General features: G+C 45.0%; 1 protein-coding gene across 5 annotated transcripts in view; it reads right to left on the bottom strand.

Annotated features, from left to right (window-relative positions):
* The window catches only part of ANKRD31 (ankyrin repeat domain 31), a 122,904-nt gene that overhangs the window by 27,212 nt on the left and 80,681 nt on the right, over positions 1 to 15,011 (bottom strand). For all 5 annotated transcript variants that reach the window (XM_053298663.1, XM_053298660.1, XM_053298661.1 and 2 more), the window contains one exon: positions 5,451 to 5,563. In XM_053298663.1, coding sequence (XP_053154638.1) covers positions 5,451 to 5,563 — 113 coding nt within the window. The remainder of the gene's footprint in view (positions 1 to 5,450; positions 5,564 to 15,011) is intronic.

Below are 15,011 nucleotides of genomic sequence, written 5' to 3'. Positions count from 1 at the left end.
AAGAGAGTAGTGTACAGAATGACTTGTAAAGAGTATGGGGAGTTTTATATTGGAGAAACAGGAAGAGAGTTAATCATTAGATTTAAAGACTTCGCAGATACAAAGTATGTGAAGTGAGAGAGGCCATGGTTAGTACATACAATATAACCAAATATCATGAGGGAATAACTATGCCTATTAAGGTGAATGTATTGCAGGAGGAGTGTTGCTTAGTACGAAGTTAGAATAGAGAGGCAATATATAAACTCCAAGCCAGTGTAAATGGCAGGGAAGAGTTAAAGGAGACTATGAAGTATATTGGCTAGTAAGAAGTATGTTCTTAGTAAGAAGCAGGAACACAGACACACGGCTGTATGACCTTGGATCCCTTTATATCTTATCTTCTCCACCCACCCAAACCCACACACAAACCTTTTTACCTCATTTGTTGACTGAAATTACTGCCAGAGTGTGTGTAATTAAAGTAGTGAACAATATAACCAGGTGATCCACAGAAGTTGGAAGAACAACACTGAGGCTGGTGTTTGACACCAAAAGGTTTGTTTTTACTATGCTTTTAACAACATTTTAAACAACGTTTTTACAAGGTATTGTCATCTGTTTTTACATAATAAATTTGAAGGTCTTAAAGGAGTACTTGGGAGTCACCCTAAATATGCATACTGCATCGCCAGCTTATCAATTTATACATGGACAAGCAACAGTGGAAAAGTTCATGCAGTGTTATAACTAACTTTAACTGAGTTTTATTCACGTTATATAGTTTTTATCCACATTGTATTATTTGTTTTCTTGTTGTGAGTCACCTCAAAGAGTATTGCAATGGAGGGGCAGGATACACATTTTAAATAAATAAAAATAGCAGGTCTCATGCTTACACTTACACAAGATCCGTCGATATCCATAAGAATGGGTTCTGCGCCTGCGCAGGAGCCATGCAGTAGCCATGCCTGAGCTTCACCCAGGCCATGCCCCCATGCTGAAGCCTGCTATTTAAGGCATGGCCAAGGTGCCAAGTCCCTCAGTTTTTGGATGACCACCGTGGAGGATGACCATCCAAAGCAGGTGAGTTCATCCATGATGAATACGAGAGTTTAAGGGAATAGGCTGCATACTTGTACACACTACTGCAGAGGGGAGGAAGGGAGGGTCTTATGGATATCAACGGATCTCTACCAGATCATCAGTTACAGGTAAGCTACCTGTTTATCTGGATTGAGATCTGTCGATGCCCATAAGAATGGGTGTCTAGCAAGCTCCAAAAGGAGGAGGGAGCAGTAGTAGCTATTGTAACACCAGCTTTAACACACTTCTCCCAAAAGTGGCCTCTGCAGCAGAGCATAGATCTATCGCGTAGTGTTTTACAAAGGGGGACTCTGAGGACCAGGTGGCTGCTTTGCAGATGTCCAAAAGTCACTCCGGAAAGGTGTTCACCAGAAGAAGCAAGAGCCCTGGTAGAGTGGGCCTTTATTGCTTCTGGTGGTGGTTTGTTCTGTAGTCTATACGCAAACAGAATAAGTTGAACAAGCCATCTTGACATTCTTTTTCTTGAGATCAGGGTGCCCCTTGTAGGACCTTTGTAGGATACGAAGAGTCGGGTTGACGACCTAAATGCTCTCATGCATGCCATGTAGAACAAAAGAGCTCGATGTACATCCATGACATGCAGTGTTCTTTCCAGGGCAGAAAAAGGGTCCCTGAAGAAAGTTGTTAAGATTATATCCTGATTCAGGTGAAAATTGGAAACTACCTTTGGTAAGAATGAAGGATCTAGACGCATCCGGACCCTGTCTGGGTAAAAAATGGTATAGGGAGAGTCCACCCTGAGAGCTGTGAGATCACTGTTACAGACCAGGCCTGATTTATATACTAAATATGTTCATTGGCTAGTATACAAAACAGGTCTGGCTCATAAATAATGTCACCAACGTGACCAAGTTCTTTTATATTAGTGACCACGTATGATCTGGATGCAAGGAAGAAAAGAGATCAAACCACTCAAAAATCCAATAGGCTTTATTATGAAAAAGTTGCTCATCAGGACAAAATAAAAACATTAAAAACATGTTTCCGATTCAAGGTGTAGTGTAATGTGCCTAACTAACATGTGTGTGTGCAATCAGTAATTACAGATATCTAATAATCTAACAAGTCCTAAATAAAACATTTAGAGAGAAGCAGAGAAAGAAGAGGGGGGGGCTCAGGAAGGGGGGGTAGTAGTGATTAGTAAAGAGGAGGAAAGTAGGGATCCAAGGCTTGTGAAGGCAGCATATTACCCAGGATCAGAGGCTTTGAGAGCAGTGGATCTTCTCAGTTGAAGAAGCCAGGCCTTTGGTAGGAGACAGGAGCCTTTTTGCAGTCTGCCCAGGGCACGGCTGAGCATCCATGGGCAGAGTTCCTGCTTTTTCCATGCGGCTTAGCAGTAAACTCTGGGATGGCTTCTGTGAGCAGGATTGCCCATAGGCACAGAACTGCTAAACTCTCTGTCTAGTGGCCCCCACTCTTTATAGTGTATTTTCCTTTGATCTATACAAATCTCATCTTTTCCTGGGTTCCCCAGAAGGGGTGACAACTTGCTGCTATCTTCTGAATATTGTCTTTTAATTACCTCAGGATATTTGGTCAGTCCAGAGAGATCTTAATCCCATCTTCTGTTAGCTGCTATCTTGAGGAGGGGACATAGCCCAAAGCAAATCAGTCCAGAGAGACCTTAATCCCATCTTCTGCAAACTGTGCACTTGGAAGGGAGCGGGAGGGGGAGCAAGCGTTAGTAGAAAGACTAAATCTACAGGTGTTCTCCTAGGGTGGAATTTCTATAGACAGCAACTGAACGATCCCCTGTAGGCATAGCAGGGCCATCATTGACAATGATTAGCATAGATTTCTTGCACAGACATCATCTGATAGTGAGTTACATTTTAGCATATTGATTAGCTCAGGCCCAGCCCTTTGTGTTTTGTGTTTTCTTAAGTATCCAGTTTACAAGGCCCTGCTGGAAAGCCTCTTCACCCAGAGGCCAAGCAGGCAGTTCACCCAGAGTTCAGGTGTGATTTCATCTCTTAATATAAAATGAAATCAGACACAGGCCTGTATTCCAGGCCTATATTCCACAAACTTCTGAGTGGTGCACTACATCACTCACACGTCTCGCCGTAATTATGGCAATCAAGAAGGCTGTTTTCCAAGAAACAAGCTTCAACGAAGACATGGCCATAGGTTCAAAGGGAGCCTGGGTTAATGATGACAGAACCAATGACAGGCTCCACGGTTCCACCGGAGGCTTCACTGGTTGATAAACATGCGAGAGTCCTTTCAGGAAGGCTTTACTCAATGGGTGCGAGAACAGCGTTTTCCCCTCACAACCTGGGTGGTGTGAGGACAAGGTGGCTAGATGGACTTTTAAGGACACATTGGCCAGCCCTTTTGATTACAGTATCATGAGGTATCAAAGGACCTCTTGGACTGTAGCTCGCTTAAGTAGGAACCCTTTGGCGCTTGCATAGGCTTTAAACCAGCATCATTTGCTGTAGTTCCACTGCGTGGCCTCTTTACATTGGTTGAGGAGAATGTGATTTAGCAGATTATCTGCCAGACGGTCAGGTGGAGGGTCCGGATGTAGAATGCAACCACCGTCTTGAGTGAGTAGATCTAGACGCCGAGGTAAGTGTTTGTAGCAGTTCTTTGCCAGTCTGCATACCTGTGGAAACCAGGATTGCCTTGGCCACCACGGTGTCACTAGGATGCAGCTGGTTGGTTTGGATAGCAGATGTGCCACATTTGGACCACTTTGCCTCGAAGGAATGGCAGGAAAGCCTGTAATGCCTGGAAAACAGTCAGAAGCTCCAAGAAACTGATATGCAACTGGGCCCGGCGAAGGGACCATTTCCCCTGGATCTTGTGGTTGTTGCAGTAGGCTCCCCAGCCCTGTAGGGAGGCATCTGTAGTTAGCCGGCATCAAAATTGTCATTGAGATAGATGTCAGGGTCGAACGAACAACATCCATCGATGGTGGCTCGGTATAGACCACTGTTGATGTCGACTGCTGTGGGAGGACAGGATGCAAAGTGACCGAGGCAGCTGTCGATACCGAAGGATCGGTTGATGTCGAGGGCGCAGACACCGGAAGTGGTGGTGAAGAAAAACTCGGGAGTCGATGGCTGTGCCATAGAAGGTGATGGTGTACGGTCTTGAGGATAGTCTTGCATCCTACGGTGCTTGTCCTCAGGCAAAGGGATGTGGTCAGACCGCTGACACTTGGCAGACCGCCCATGCTCATCCGAATGGCGTGGTTCGGAAGTCGAAAATGTAGAAGACTGTGATGCCAAGGCCAATCCCGTCGATATCGTTTGTTTCGCGGTCGATTCCGACATCGATGCCGAAGACTTCTCTGATGTGGAACATTTTGTCGATGTCTAGAACTTCTTTGTGGAGTCACGGCACGAAAACTTAGGTGTGTGTGAATTTGAAGAAGGCGTCAACGCCAACTTTGGCATCACCTTTGAAGGTGAGTAGTTCAAGTTGAAAGACGAGGACTGCCCGGCATTGAGGGGCTTAACACTTCGTCATAAATTGCCCCCTGAAGGCAGAGTGCACAATTCTTCCACGTCTGCTTCGAAAAAGACAGACATATTTTACATGAGGCGACATTATGTTCCTCTACGAGGCACAACAAACACAGGTCGTGAAGGTCCTTCGATGGCGATTTCGCCCTGCAACCCTCACACCTTTTAAACGACCTGTTCTCCTCAGCCATAACGCAAGTCAAGTCCAGTCCTCAGTCAAACTCCAGAAGTCGTTGAAAGCCAGTTCAAGTCAAGCCAGAGAATCACCGTCAGCTGTTCCAAGTCAAAAACCAGCGCAGAACGTCAACCAGTCCGAGTCAAATTCCAGGAAAATCAGTCAAATTTAGGATGAACTATAGAAAAGAGGACCTTTCCGACTACAGAGGCGGCAGACTGTAGGTCCAAAGGTAAGAGTGGTCGTCCAAGAACTGAGGGACTTCGTGTCTCTGCCATGCCTTAAATAGCTCACTTCAGCATGGGGGCGTGGCCTGGGTGCTTCGACAAGCTCAGGAATAGCTCCTGCATGGCTCCTGCACAGGTGTAGAACCCATTCTTATGGGCATCGACGGATCTCAATCCAGATCGCCACCTTTGGATTTTGTTTCACTTTTATCATGAACAGAAGACACTATCTGCATTGAGGAAGGCACCTTTGGACCCAGCCCTTGGACTGTGGTGTGCACGACTCAGTAGGGACTGTCTGTAACTCCCTCTCCCACTTTCAAATTTGCACAAGCAGAGCTGCGCTTGTGCAAAAGATCTTTCCCTCCCCCTCTCCTCCTGAGTGCCACTCATGCACGTTTGGATGCAACTCATGTTTTAGCACCATGCAAGCAACATATGATATCCATGCACTGTAAATAAAACAGCTCAAGTATCTGTACTCACTGTGCCACTTTTTTGACTAGCTGCACTGGGAAGTGAAACCAGGTTATCCTTTCCACAGCATTCATGACAAAAGCGGGATCTTCGAGACTTAGCAGAACGCAAGTGTCGTCGTCCTAAATCCAGCAAAGTATGTAGGAACCATATGTATGAAACCAGTATAATATTAGTTTATTAATACATTACAAGCAGGGGCATAGCTACAATTGAACAAGGAGGGACAAATGGCCCTGTGCCCCAGGAGGGGGGCAGCTTTGCTCTTTCCCCCTTCCCTTTGAAGAAAAAGGTGGGGTGGAAATAGGGGCTCATCTTCACTTTGCGTCCCAGGGCCCACTCCAACTTTGCTATGGCCCAAATTATAAATCTCAAAACCAGACATAATATAAAGAAAACTATGTTTAAATTAGGTTGATCCTGTCAAGCAATGACAAGCTTGAACAGAATTTCTGCGCATTAGACCATGCTTCCTCACACCACCAGAGCTGCTGGTCACAGGTGGGAGTTACATACTATTCCAAATGGATCATTCATACCATATCCCGTAATCCTGCTGATCTAAAATTAGTTAAGAAATTAGGCGGCATCAGAGAGAGAATCTGATGCTGCTGCTTTGTCTCAGTCTGGGCATCTTGCCCTAAGGGGGTTCCAGGACAGAACTGTAATAGAACAGATGAGTTCAAAGAAAAACAGGTTGCTTACCTGTAACCAGTGACCTTTCTGGTGATCCATGGTCACTCACAAAATGGGTTCTATGCCTGCACAGCAACCACTGCGGAAGAATTCCAAGCTCCATGGAGGCACTCTTTGGCTCTGTCAAATCATGCATGTGGCACGTCCATTACTTTCAGTGGGTGAGTGCCTTTCTCTTCAGTTCCTGATTGGCCTCTGTGATGAGTTAAGAATGTGGATTAACAAAGTAAGGTTAGTCATTATTACTGTGGAAGTATCCTAGCACTGGGGTAGGCCAGGAAGATGTGAGTGAACATGGATCACCAGAAAGATCACCTGTTTCAAGTAAGCAACCTATTTATCTTTGAGATGATCCATGTTCCCTCACAAAATGGGGGAGTAGCAAACTCAGATAGATGGTGGTGGGTGCTAGGATACAGTTAGAGCACCTTTATTAGAACTGCCCAATGAAAGTTGGCCTCCGCCACTGAACAGATGTCCCCAGCATAATGTTTGATAAAGGGCAGATCCAATGACCAAGTAGCTGCTTTGCAGATGTCTTTCATGCTGATGGCCAACAGGTGGGCCACTGATGTGGCCATAGCCCTGGTTGAATAAGCTTTCACCTTTGAGGGGGGCTTAACCCCTTGGTGGCTGCAACACATGAAGATTAGCTCCACGAGCCAGTGTGACAGCCTTTGTCTTAATCCAGGTTGTCCTTTTCTCTCTCATAGGAGATAAATTGTTTTTTGGTCTTTCTGAGCTGTTTTGTTTTGTACAGCTAGTATAGGAGAGACCTCCTGACATCCAAGGAGTGCATGGAATTCTCCAGAGGAGTTGAAGGATTGAGGAAGAATGTTGGCAATTCAATGTCTTGGTTCACATGGAAATTCGAGTTGTTTTTTGGTTGGAAGGATGGATCCGTCCTTAGAACGACTCTGTCTGGATGGAACTTGGTATAAGAGGAGTCAGCTCATAGAGCTGTCAGTTCACTGACACTCCTTGCCAATGTAATGGCAACCAAGAAGGCAGTCTTTAGAGACAGAGATTTCAGAGGGGAGGAGGCAAGAGGTTCAAATGGCACCTCCATAAATGTAGATGATACTAGGGAGAGACTCCGTGATTCGATGGGCTATCTGACTAGTGGAAACAAGTTATTTATTGCTTTAAGGAATCTTTTAGAGTCTGGATGGGAGAACACAGTGTGTCTGTCTTAGCCTGGATGCCTTACAGAGAGTGCTGAACTCTGATAGAAGGATTTGAAAGTCCTGATTGTTTTAAACCTGTGAGGTATAAGAGGATTTGATGAATGGACACATTGTAAGGTCAAAAGCCCTTGGAGGTAGCATACTGTGTGAACCTCTTCCATCTGCATATATAGTTTTGTCTATTTGACTCTTTTCTTTCATTCAGTAGGATGACATCTAATATTGAGCCTCCAAGCTGTTAGGTTCAGTATCTGTAGATTGGAATGGAATGGCCTGACCCTTGTGACAGAAAATTTTGGCAGTGTGGGAGACGTTGGTGTTGACCCAGATACAAATGTAGAAGGATGGGAAACCACGGTATGAGTAGGATGCACCAAGTCCTTTCCTGCAGGATCTTGGAGAGCAGGGGAAAGGGTGGGAACAGGTAGTACAAGTGTTTTGTCCAGGGCATCTAGAAGGCATCTCCCATGGAGTTCTTTCCTACGCTTGCCCTGGAGCAGTGTAGTTTACATTTGGTGTTGCCCCATGTTGCAAACAGGTCCAAGCATGGAGATCCCCAGGTCTGAACTCCCACTCATGCTGTTGCTGGGAGAGGTTCAAGTCCCTGCACAGGGCATTTGCTAAAGTGTTGTCTGTGCCCTTGATATGTAGGGCAATTGGATGCACATGGTGATTTAATATGCTCCCTTCCCACAGCTGTAGTGCTAGGTTGCAGAGGGAACAGGAGACTGTCCCTCCTTGGTGGTTGATGTAGGCAATTGCTGTTGTGTTGTCTAGCAGAACTTGTACTACTCAATTTTTAAAAGGGGGTAGAAGAGTTTTTAGGTGGTGCAGAACTGCTAGTAATTCCAGGAAGTTTATGTGCAGGGATTGTTATTGCAGCGTCCATCTGCTTTGGGCATGGAATCCTTTGCAGTGGGCTCCCCAGCCCTTCAGAAAAGCATCCACTGTCACGGTGAGCAACGGGGTTGGAAGCACGAAGGGTATTCCCAGTGTGAGGGAGTCTTTCTTGGCCCACCACTGCAGGGATCTTAGTACATGTGGTAGAAGGGTCAGCTGTCAGAATTTAGTCTGAACACCAACAGAAACCAGCTTTGGAGCCTGCACATTCGGAGTGTTACAGAGTGTTACATGAGGCATAGTAGCTGTGCATGAGGCCATTAGACCCAACAGCCTTTGCATGATCCAGGCTTGTTGCTGTGGATTGAGTGTGAAGGAGGAGATCAGTTCTACAATTGACTGTCTCCTGTCTTTCGGAAGGTACACTCTCTTTGTCTCTGAGTCCAAAACCATGCAGATGAACCGAATTTGCCTTTGTGGTGTTAGGACAGACTTCTTCCAGTCGATTCTGATTCTTAGTTTTACTAGGAGATCTAGGATATACTGGTGGTGAGAGATTAGGGTGTCCCTGCACTCTGACATCAGTAACCAGTCATCTAGAAAAGGATAAATTGAGATGCCACATGACCTCAAGTGTGCTATGATAGCACTTACACATTTGGTAAAGACACTGGGCACAGTTGAGAGTTTGAATGGAAGGACCTTGTACTGGAAGTCCCTCAAACCCAGAGTGAATCTCTGTGGTGCTCCTTTATTCCAACATGGAAGTAGGCATCCTTCAGAGCCAAACCAATCTTCCCTTGCTAGTAGGGGAAAGATACCTTGTAGAGATCATCCAGAATTTCCTCACACTGACGTACTTGTTCAGTTGTCTCAAATCCACAATGGGACAGAGGCCTCCATCCCATTTGGGAACTTGGAAATATCTCAAGTAGAAACCTCTCTCCCTGTCCTCCAGAGGAACGGTCTCTATAGCCCCTTCCTGAAGTAGCAAAAGAAACTCCTTCCTCTAGAGTTGAGTGGGTGTATTTGATCCCTGAAAAAACAGGGAGCATGGTAAAGTCTATGGCATTGCTGGTTGAAATCATGCTCAACGCCCAGGTATCAAATATGATGAGACTGCAACTGTGAGGAAAAGATGGGAGAGGAGAATAATATTTGAGGTATTTCCTGGGCAAAAGCATCAAAGAGTTTGCATGGACAGGTCCTGGGTTTTCGCTCTTTACTTTTGTTTTGGGTGGTAAGGTTATTTCAGGTTGTATTTGAAAGATGTTTTGTAATCTCTCATCAGATTGTTTAAATTGGTATCTCTGCCTGTCATAGGCCTTGTACTTCTGATAATAGGTTTGCTGTGAAGGATTCGAAGTGAAGGTTCTTGCCATGTATCAGAACTTTTTCATTCTTTACATTGTGTCATTGGTCTGCGCTGAACAGACTTCCCCCCCTCAAAAGGCATGTTTTCCAATTGTATCCTTCATGTCAGTCTGAGGTGATGTTGATTTTAGTCAAGCATGCCACCTGAGAGAGCTCCTGCAATTGTACAGGACTGTCTCAGTTAGGTGTTTGGCTGTGCTTAAACGCTGCCTGGTGATATCAGCAGGTTTGTTCAGAACCATTTTAAACTTTCCACAGAACTCTTCGGGGACATCTTTCTGTTGGATATGGAGTTCCAGTGCATCAACCTTTTGCATCAACTATCCTAATGACCACTGGGGCACTGGGAGTAGAGGTAGTTAGTGAGAGTCTCCTTACCTGTCCCTGCTTGCCTCTACTCTATGACCCCTGCTTTGACTCCTCAGGTACTTCCTGTAGTGAGTCAGACCTCTTCCTTTCCTCCTAGAGAGAAGATGGAAACATCTCTCTCTCTCCCTATCTATTCATTATGTAGCTGATAGATAAGATAGGTCTTTCCTATCTCAAATGTACATCACCAATAAACCAATTTAGTTTAGACTCTACACTGATCTACATGTGTGTTCCTTAAATAGCTGCAAAAACTAAACTCTACAATCTGTAACGGGAGTGGCAGATTCCTTGGCACTTTGCTAAAATTAAAAAAAAAACAACCCACAAACCCCAACACTTTCAGGTCTTCTTTGCGATCATTCCAGATAGAGTAGTGATATTTCACCATGCAGGCCATGTAGCTGGCTATCTTATTGGTTAAATAGGAGATAGAATAAAAGCTTCATCCCATAACATCCAGTTTCCTTCCTTCCTTATCTACTGGGGCTTAGTATGTTTTGCCTCACTTGCTGCTTACAGCACAAGTTTGGAGACGGGTGCTTGAAGAGGAAAAGGCAGCAGTCTTATTGGATTCTACAGAGATTTTCCATTCACTTAGATGTTGTTGTGGAGGCTGATGGAGTATCCCAAGATACTTTGGCAGAGTTGGCTAGAACTGGTAGCACTGCAAGAGATGCTGGTGGAGAAGATTGGAAACTGGCCATGAAGTCATAACTTGGATCCTTGACTTCTTGTACTGGTACTTTTAATTCCAATCCCAATCCCAACACCTTTGCTATGACTGCCACTTGCACCCTGTAGGATTTGGTCTTCTGTGTAGGTGAACAGAATGGAGGATTTGCAATAGTCTTGTCTGGGGAAGGGTCTGATGGATTCTGCATTTGAATGGATTCCCCCTTGGAAGATGAGCTAGAGTGTTCTTCCTGTCTGTCTGGTGATTTTTCTGGTGCAGGAGAGTAGTGGATAATCTCCAGATTGAGGTCAGTGTGAGGAGTAGGAATGATAGATAGTTGTTTCCTTTTATTGGGAGCTGCATCTAGAATCTTTGGCCTTTTGACAGGAGAATCAGATACAGGCTGAGGCATGAGTTCTTTTTCCTTGGTAGGGACTCTGAGATCCCCTCTAAGTTTCATTGATTTCCATAATCTATATTAGTCAAAGCCATATGGTATTCCAGAGGATAAAAGATAGTAAGGGTCTTTGCATCACCTGAGATCTCTTATATAGCCCAAGTCCAGGACCCCTGGAGAACTTCAATAATCGACAGGCTGGGTCATGGAGGAGAACTGTGGAGTGGAGAGATGATATCTCTCCCTCCATGGGTAGGAAGGGGAACACCTTGGAGTTGCCCTTACTGGAGATGCTGATGGAGTTTTAAGGACTGGGACAGATTCAGAATCCTCATCTCCATCCAGACCATGCAGAGAGAAGTCCCAGAAGATAGAGCCTGATGGGGTGGTGGTTGCAGAACACATCAGAGACTCCCTTGAGGATTTTTTTCTTGTAGGGTTGGAGATGGCTCTTTTGAAGAGGAGTGTCTACTCTTACTGGAGTCTGGATGGATGGTATGAGCCGGGGAGACATCCGGTGAGAGGTCTGTTCTGACCAGCAAAGCTCTCAGTATCATCACTTTTGGCAATGTTGTCATAGGTATTGAAGTTGGTATGACAATTGTCGATGTTGGTGCAGTAGCTGTCGATGTCAATCGCTGGGTGGACATGGAGGTAGAAGTCAGAAGCATCAAGGTTGACCTGATGTCAGCTGTTGGTGTCAAGGTTGACATCGGTAATGCATTCAATGTCAAGGGCTTAGTAGTTTGCAGAGTGAAGTGTAGACTACAATGATCCCCTGCACTGTGGAGGGCAAAGGGTTGTGCGGGGACACTTTCGACACTGATGTTGATGGTTATTAAGTTGATGTTGAGAAACAGCAGTGTTTGGAGCCTGACGGGCCTAGGGAGTCCTCTCTCTGATGCTTGCATGTTTTATGGAGTCACAGTCCATCGTCTTTATACAGCGCCTCTGGTTTTATGAAGGCTGAATCTCCTTGTTCTCCATCCAGAGGAGGAGCTCAAGATCCAGACTTTGACTGGATCTCCGAAGTCACCCTCAAGCATGAGGGGTGACTGTTGGTCAACATCGATGATGTTGATGGAAGTGGTGACCTCAGCACTGGCATCGGGGTGGGGGGGGCAGAGTGTAGTCTCATATAAAGCAGCCAAGAGATGGAGGTCCCTGCTTTCCCTGGTTTATTTAGAGAAAGCTAAACAAATTTTGAAGATTCAGATGTTGTGGTTTTCTCCAAGGCAGATTAGCCACCCATTGTACCCAACTGAAAAGAGTAGCACTCCTCTACAGGAGACACACCTCTCAAAAGTTTTTTTGTGTGTCCATTAGAACATTTGTCAAAATGGGGGGGGGGGGAGAGAAACCAGAAAACAGACTGTAGTTTGAAGCCAGAAAGTCAACGAAAGAGAACATAGCCAAAATGAAATCCAAAGAGGTAAATTGTAGAATTGTCTGTAGTAAAAAACCAGAATAATGAATTAAATATTTACTCCACAAGAATGAGGTACAGAGTGAATCCTAACTTATGCAAGTAGCATGGCGGTTGAGGAGGAACTGAGGAGAAGGTACACTCCCACTGAAAATAACAATTGCACCATGCATACAATTCAACAGAGCTGAAGAGAGCCTCATGGAGCTTGGAATTCTACTGCAGGGGTTACTACGCAGGCATAGTACCCATTTTGTGAGGGAACATGTATCACTTCAAAGATCCTGTCATGCCCTGTGTCGGGGAGCCACAGAGCCTCTAGAGGAGCTGCCGAGCAACCCCTGGCTAGGGCTCCTGCTGCCACCAGCAACCTCCCTTGGCAGCTGGCCAGGCTCTGCACCTCCTCCTTGCATCAACCAGGCTCCTTCTCAGACAATGTAAGGAGGGTGCACATGAGGCCCACTGCCACTACCAGCTGCCTCCTTTGGCAGCTGGACCAGCTCTGTGCCTCCTCCTTGCATCTGTTGGGCTCCTTCCTGGCTGATGGAAGGAGGATTGGTGGAGCTTTGTGTAAGTGAGGTATGTGTGGGAATAAGCATGTGTTGCCACTCGGGGACACTGCAGGGAGACGGGAGGTCACCTGTGTAGTGAATATGGGCCCACTTTCCCACTGCTATGCTATGGGGGTCCACCAGATCTTCCCTTTATACTACTAGATTTTCAGCTTCACTTCAGCCTTCAGCTTGACTTACTCTTTGAGTGGGCTCAGATATCACACAGAACAACAGTTTATTTTAACTAAGGCTTATTTAACAAACCTGGATTGGCATCACAGACAATCACCAAATAGTTTGTTTCGCCATATCTAGTTTCCTTGCATCCTACACCTTCTCCTTACCTCCCATAACCTAGGCTTGCCTCTCTCTATGTGAGGGTGGAGTTATAGAAAGAAACTAATATTAACCTCACGTGAGACCATGGTTAGGACAAACCAACCAACTTGGGTGCTGATTGTGGTTTGACTGCATTAAATAAACCACCGTTTATTGGGGGTTTTTTTTTAACTTGGGTGGGTTCAGACATATAAACCAAAAACAATTAGACAAAATGAATCATGGTTCCATTGATGTCTGGACTCAACCTTTCCCTCTTGCCCATGGCATTTGCCCAGACTCAGGCCCAAGCATTCAACAACACCAAAGTGATCCTATATACTAAGCATTACAGTAATGAAAATAATGTTTACTGTATAAGAATGATTAAAATATTATTCCAATAATGTTTGCAAAAACTGAATGGTTTTCAGCTGACAGCTATTTGGATTTTTAATTACCAGAGACTCAGGTCAAGAAACAACATTCTAAAACAATTAATAAAAGCACTAGGGACATGATCCAGCCAAACCTAAGCATATTTAAGTTCCATTAGTGTCAGTGGGACATTTAGGCACAAGCGTAACTCTTTCCCACTGAAATCAATGCAATGTAAGAGTAGCTGAATCATGCCTTTTGTATAAAGCACTTTAAAATGAAATAAAATTAGGCTGCACACACATTTCCCAATTTCTGACCATAAAATCGTTGCTTGAATAAAATAGCTTTATATTGTTTTATAGAAAATATTCAGACTGTGGTTTTGGGAGGACCTTTAAAGAAAGACAGTTCCAAAGCTAGAAAGTGGCCACCAAGAGAAGCAACATGATCTCACCATCTGAATCTGTTTCAAAGAGTGTAAAAAAGAGAGATCTCTCTCAGCTAACTGAAGAGATTGTTATGAGTCAGAGAAGGAGGTGATCTTTACAAAGTATTGTGCAAGCTGTTTACTTACTTACTATTATTTATACACCACTTTTCAACAAAAAAAGTTCTCAAAGTGATCTACATAGAAAAAGGATATAGTGGTGGTGGTGATGATGATTCCCTGTCCAAAGAAACACAAGGTAGACTCCAGCAACAGTCATTAGAGGGATGCTGTACTTAGGGGTGAATAGGGCCAGTTGCTCTCCCCCTGCTAAATATAAGGAATAATAACTTTGAGCAAGCAAGAGGTCTTGAGACAGTTCTGTAGTATTCATGGATCCATGGTCACTCACAACTCGGTCTTCTGCACCTGCACAGGAGGCCCTCGAAAAAATCTATAGCTCCATTTAGGCGCCCACTGGCCCTTTAAGGCGTAGTGATATCAGAGCCGGCTGTAGGGTGCCTCCCTCCTCGGTTCCTGAATTGGCCGCTGCGAAGTGACTGGCGACATTGAGAGATGGAGAAGACAGCAGACAATCCACAGCAGAACAGGTAAGTAAACATCTCATGTTAAGCTAGCAGATGGGACAGCCAGGTGTTGTGACTGACCATGGATCCCCACAGAGATCATATGTTACAGGTAAGCAACCTGTTTATCTCTGTAGGGATCCATGGCCCCTCACAACTGGGTGAGTGACTAGCTCCCATAAAAAGGAGGTGGGTGCTAGCAGTTACAATACTTTCTTTAAGACAGCCTGACGAAAATTGGCCTCTGAAGCAAAGCACAAGTCCACAGCATAGTGACAGACAAAGGGCAGGTCCAAGGAACAGGTGGCAGCCCTGCAAATGTCCTTCATGCTAATGGC

This window comes from Hemicordylus capensis, chromosome 2, assembly GCF_027244095.1.
Source record: "Hemicordylus capensis ecotype Gifberg chromosome 2, rHemCap1.1.pri, whole genome shotgun sequence".
Classification (NCBI taxonomy): Eukaryota; Metazoa; Chordata; class Lepidosauria; order Squamata; family Cordylidae; genus Hemicordylus; species Hemicordylus capensis.
The sequence above is the reverse complement of the archived record's forward strand: the minus strand, read 5'-3'. Positions and strand labels throughout refer to the sequence as shown.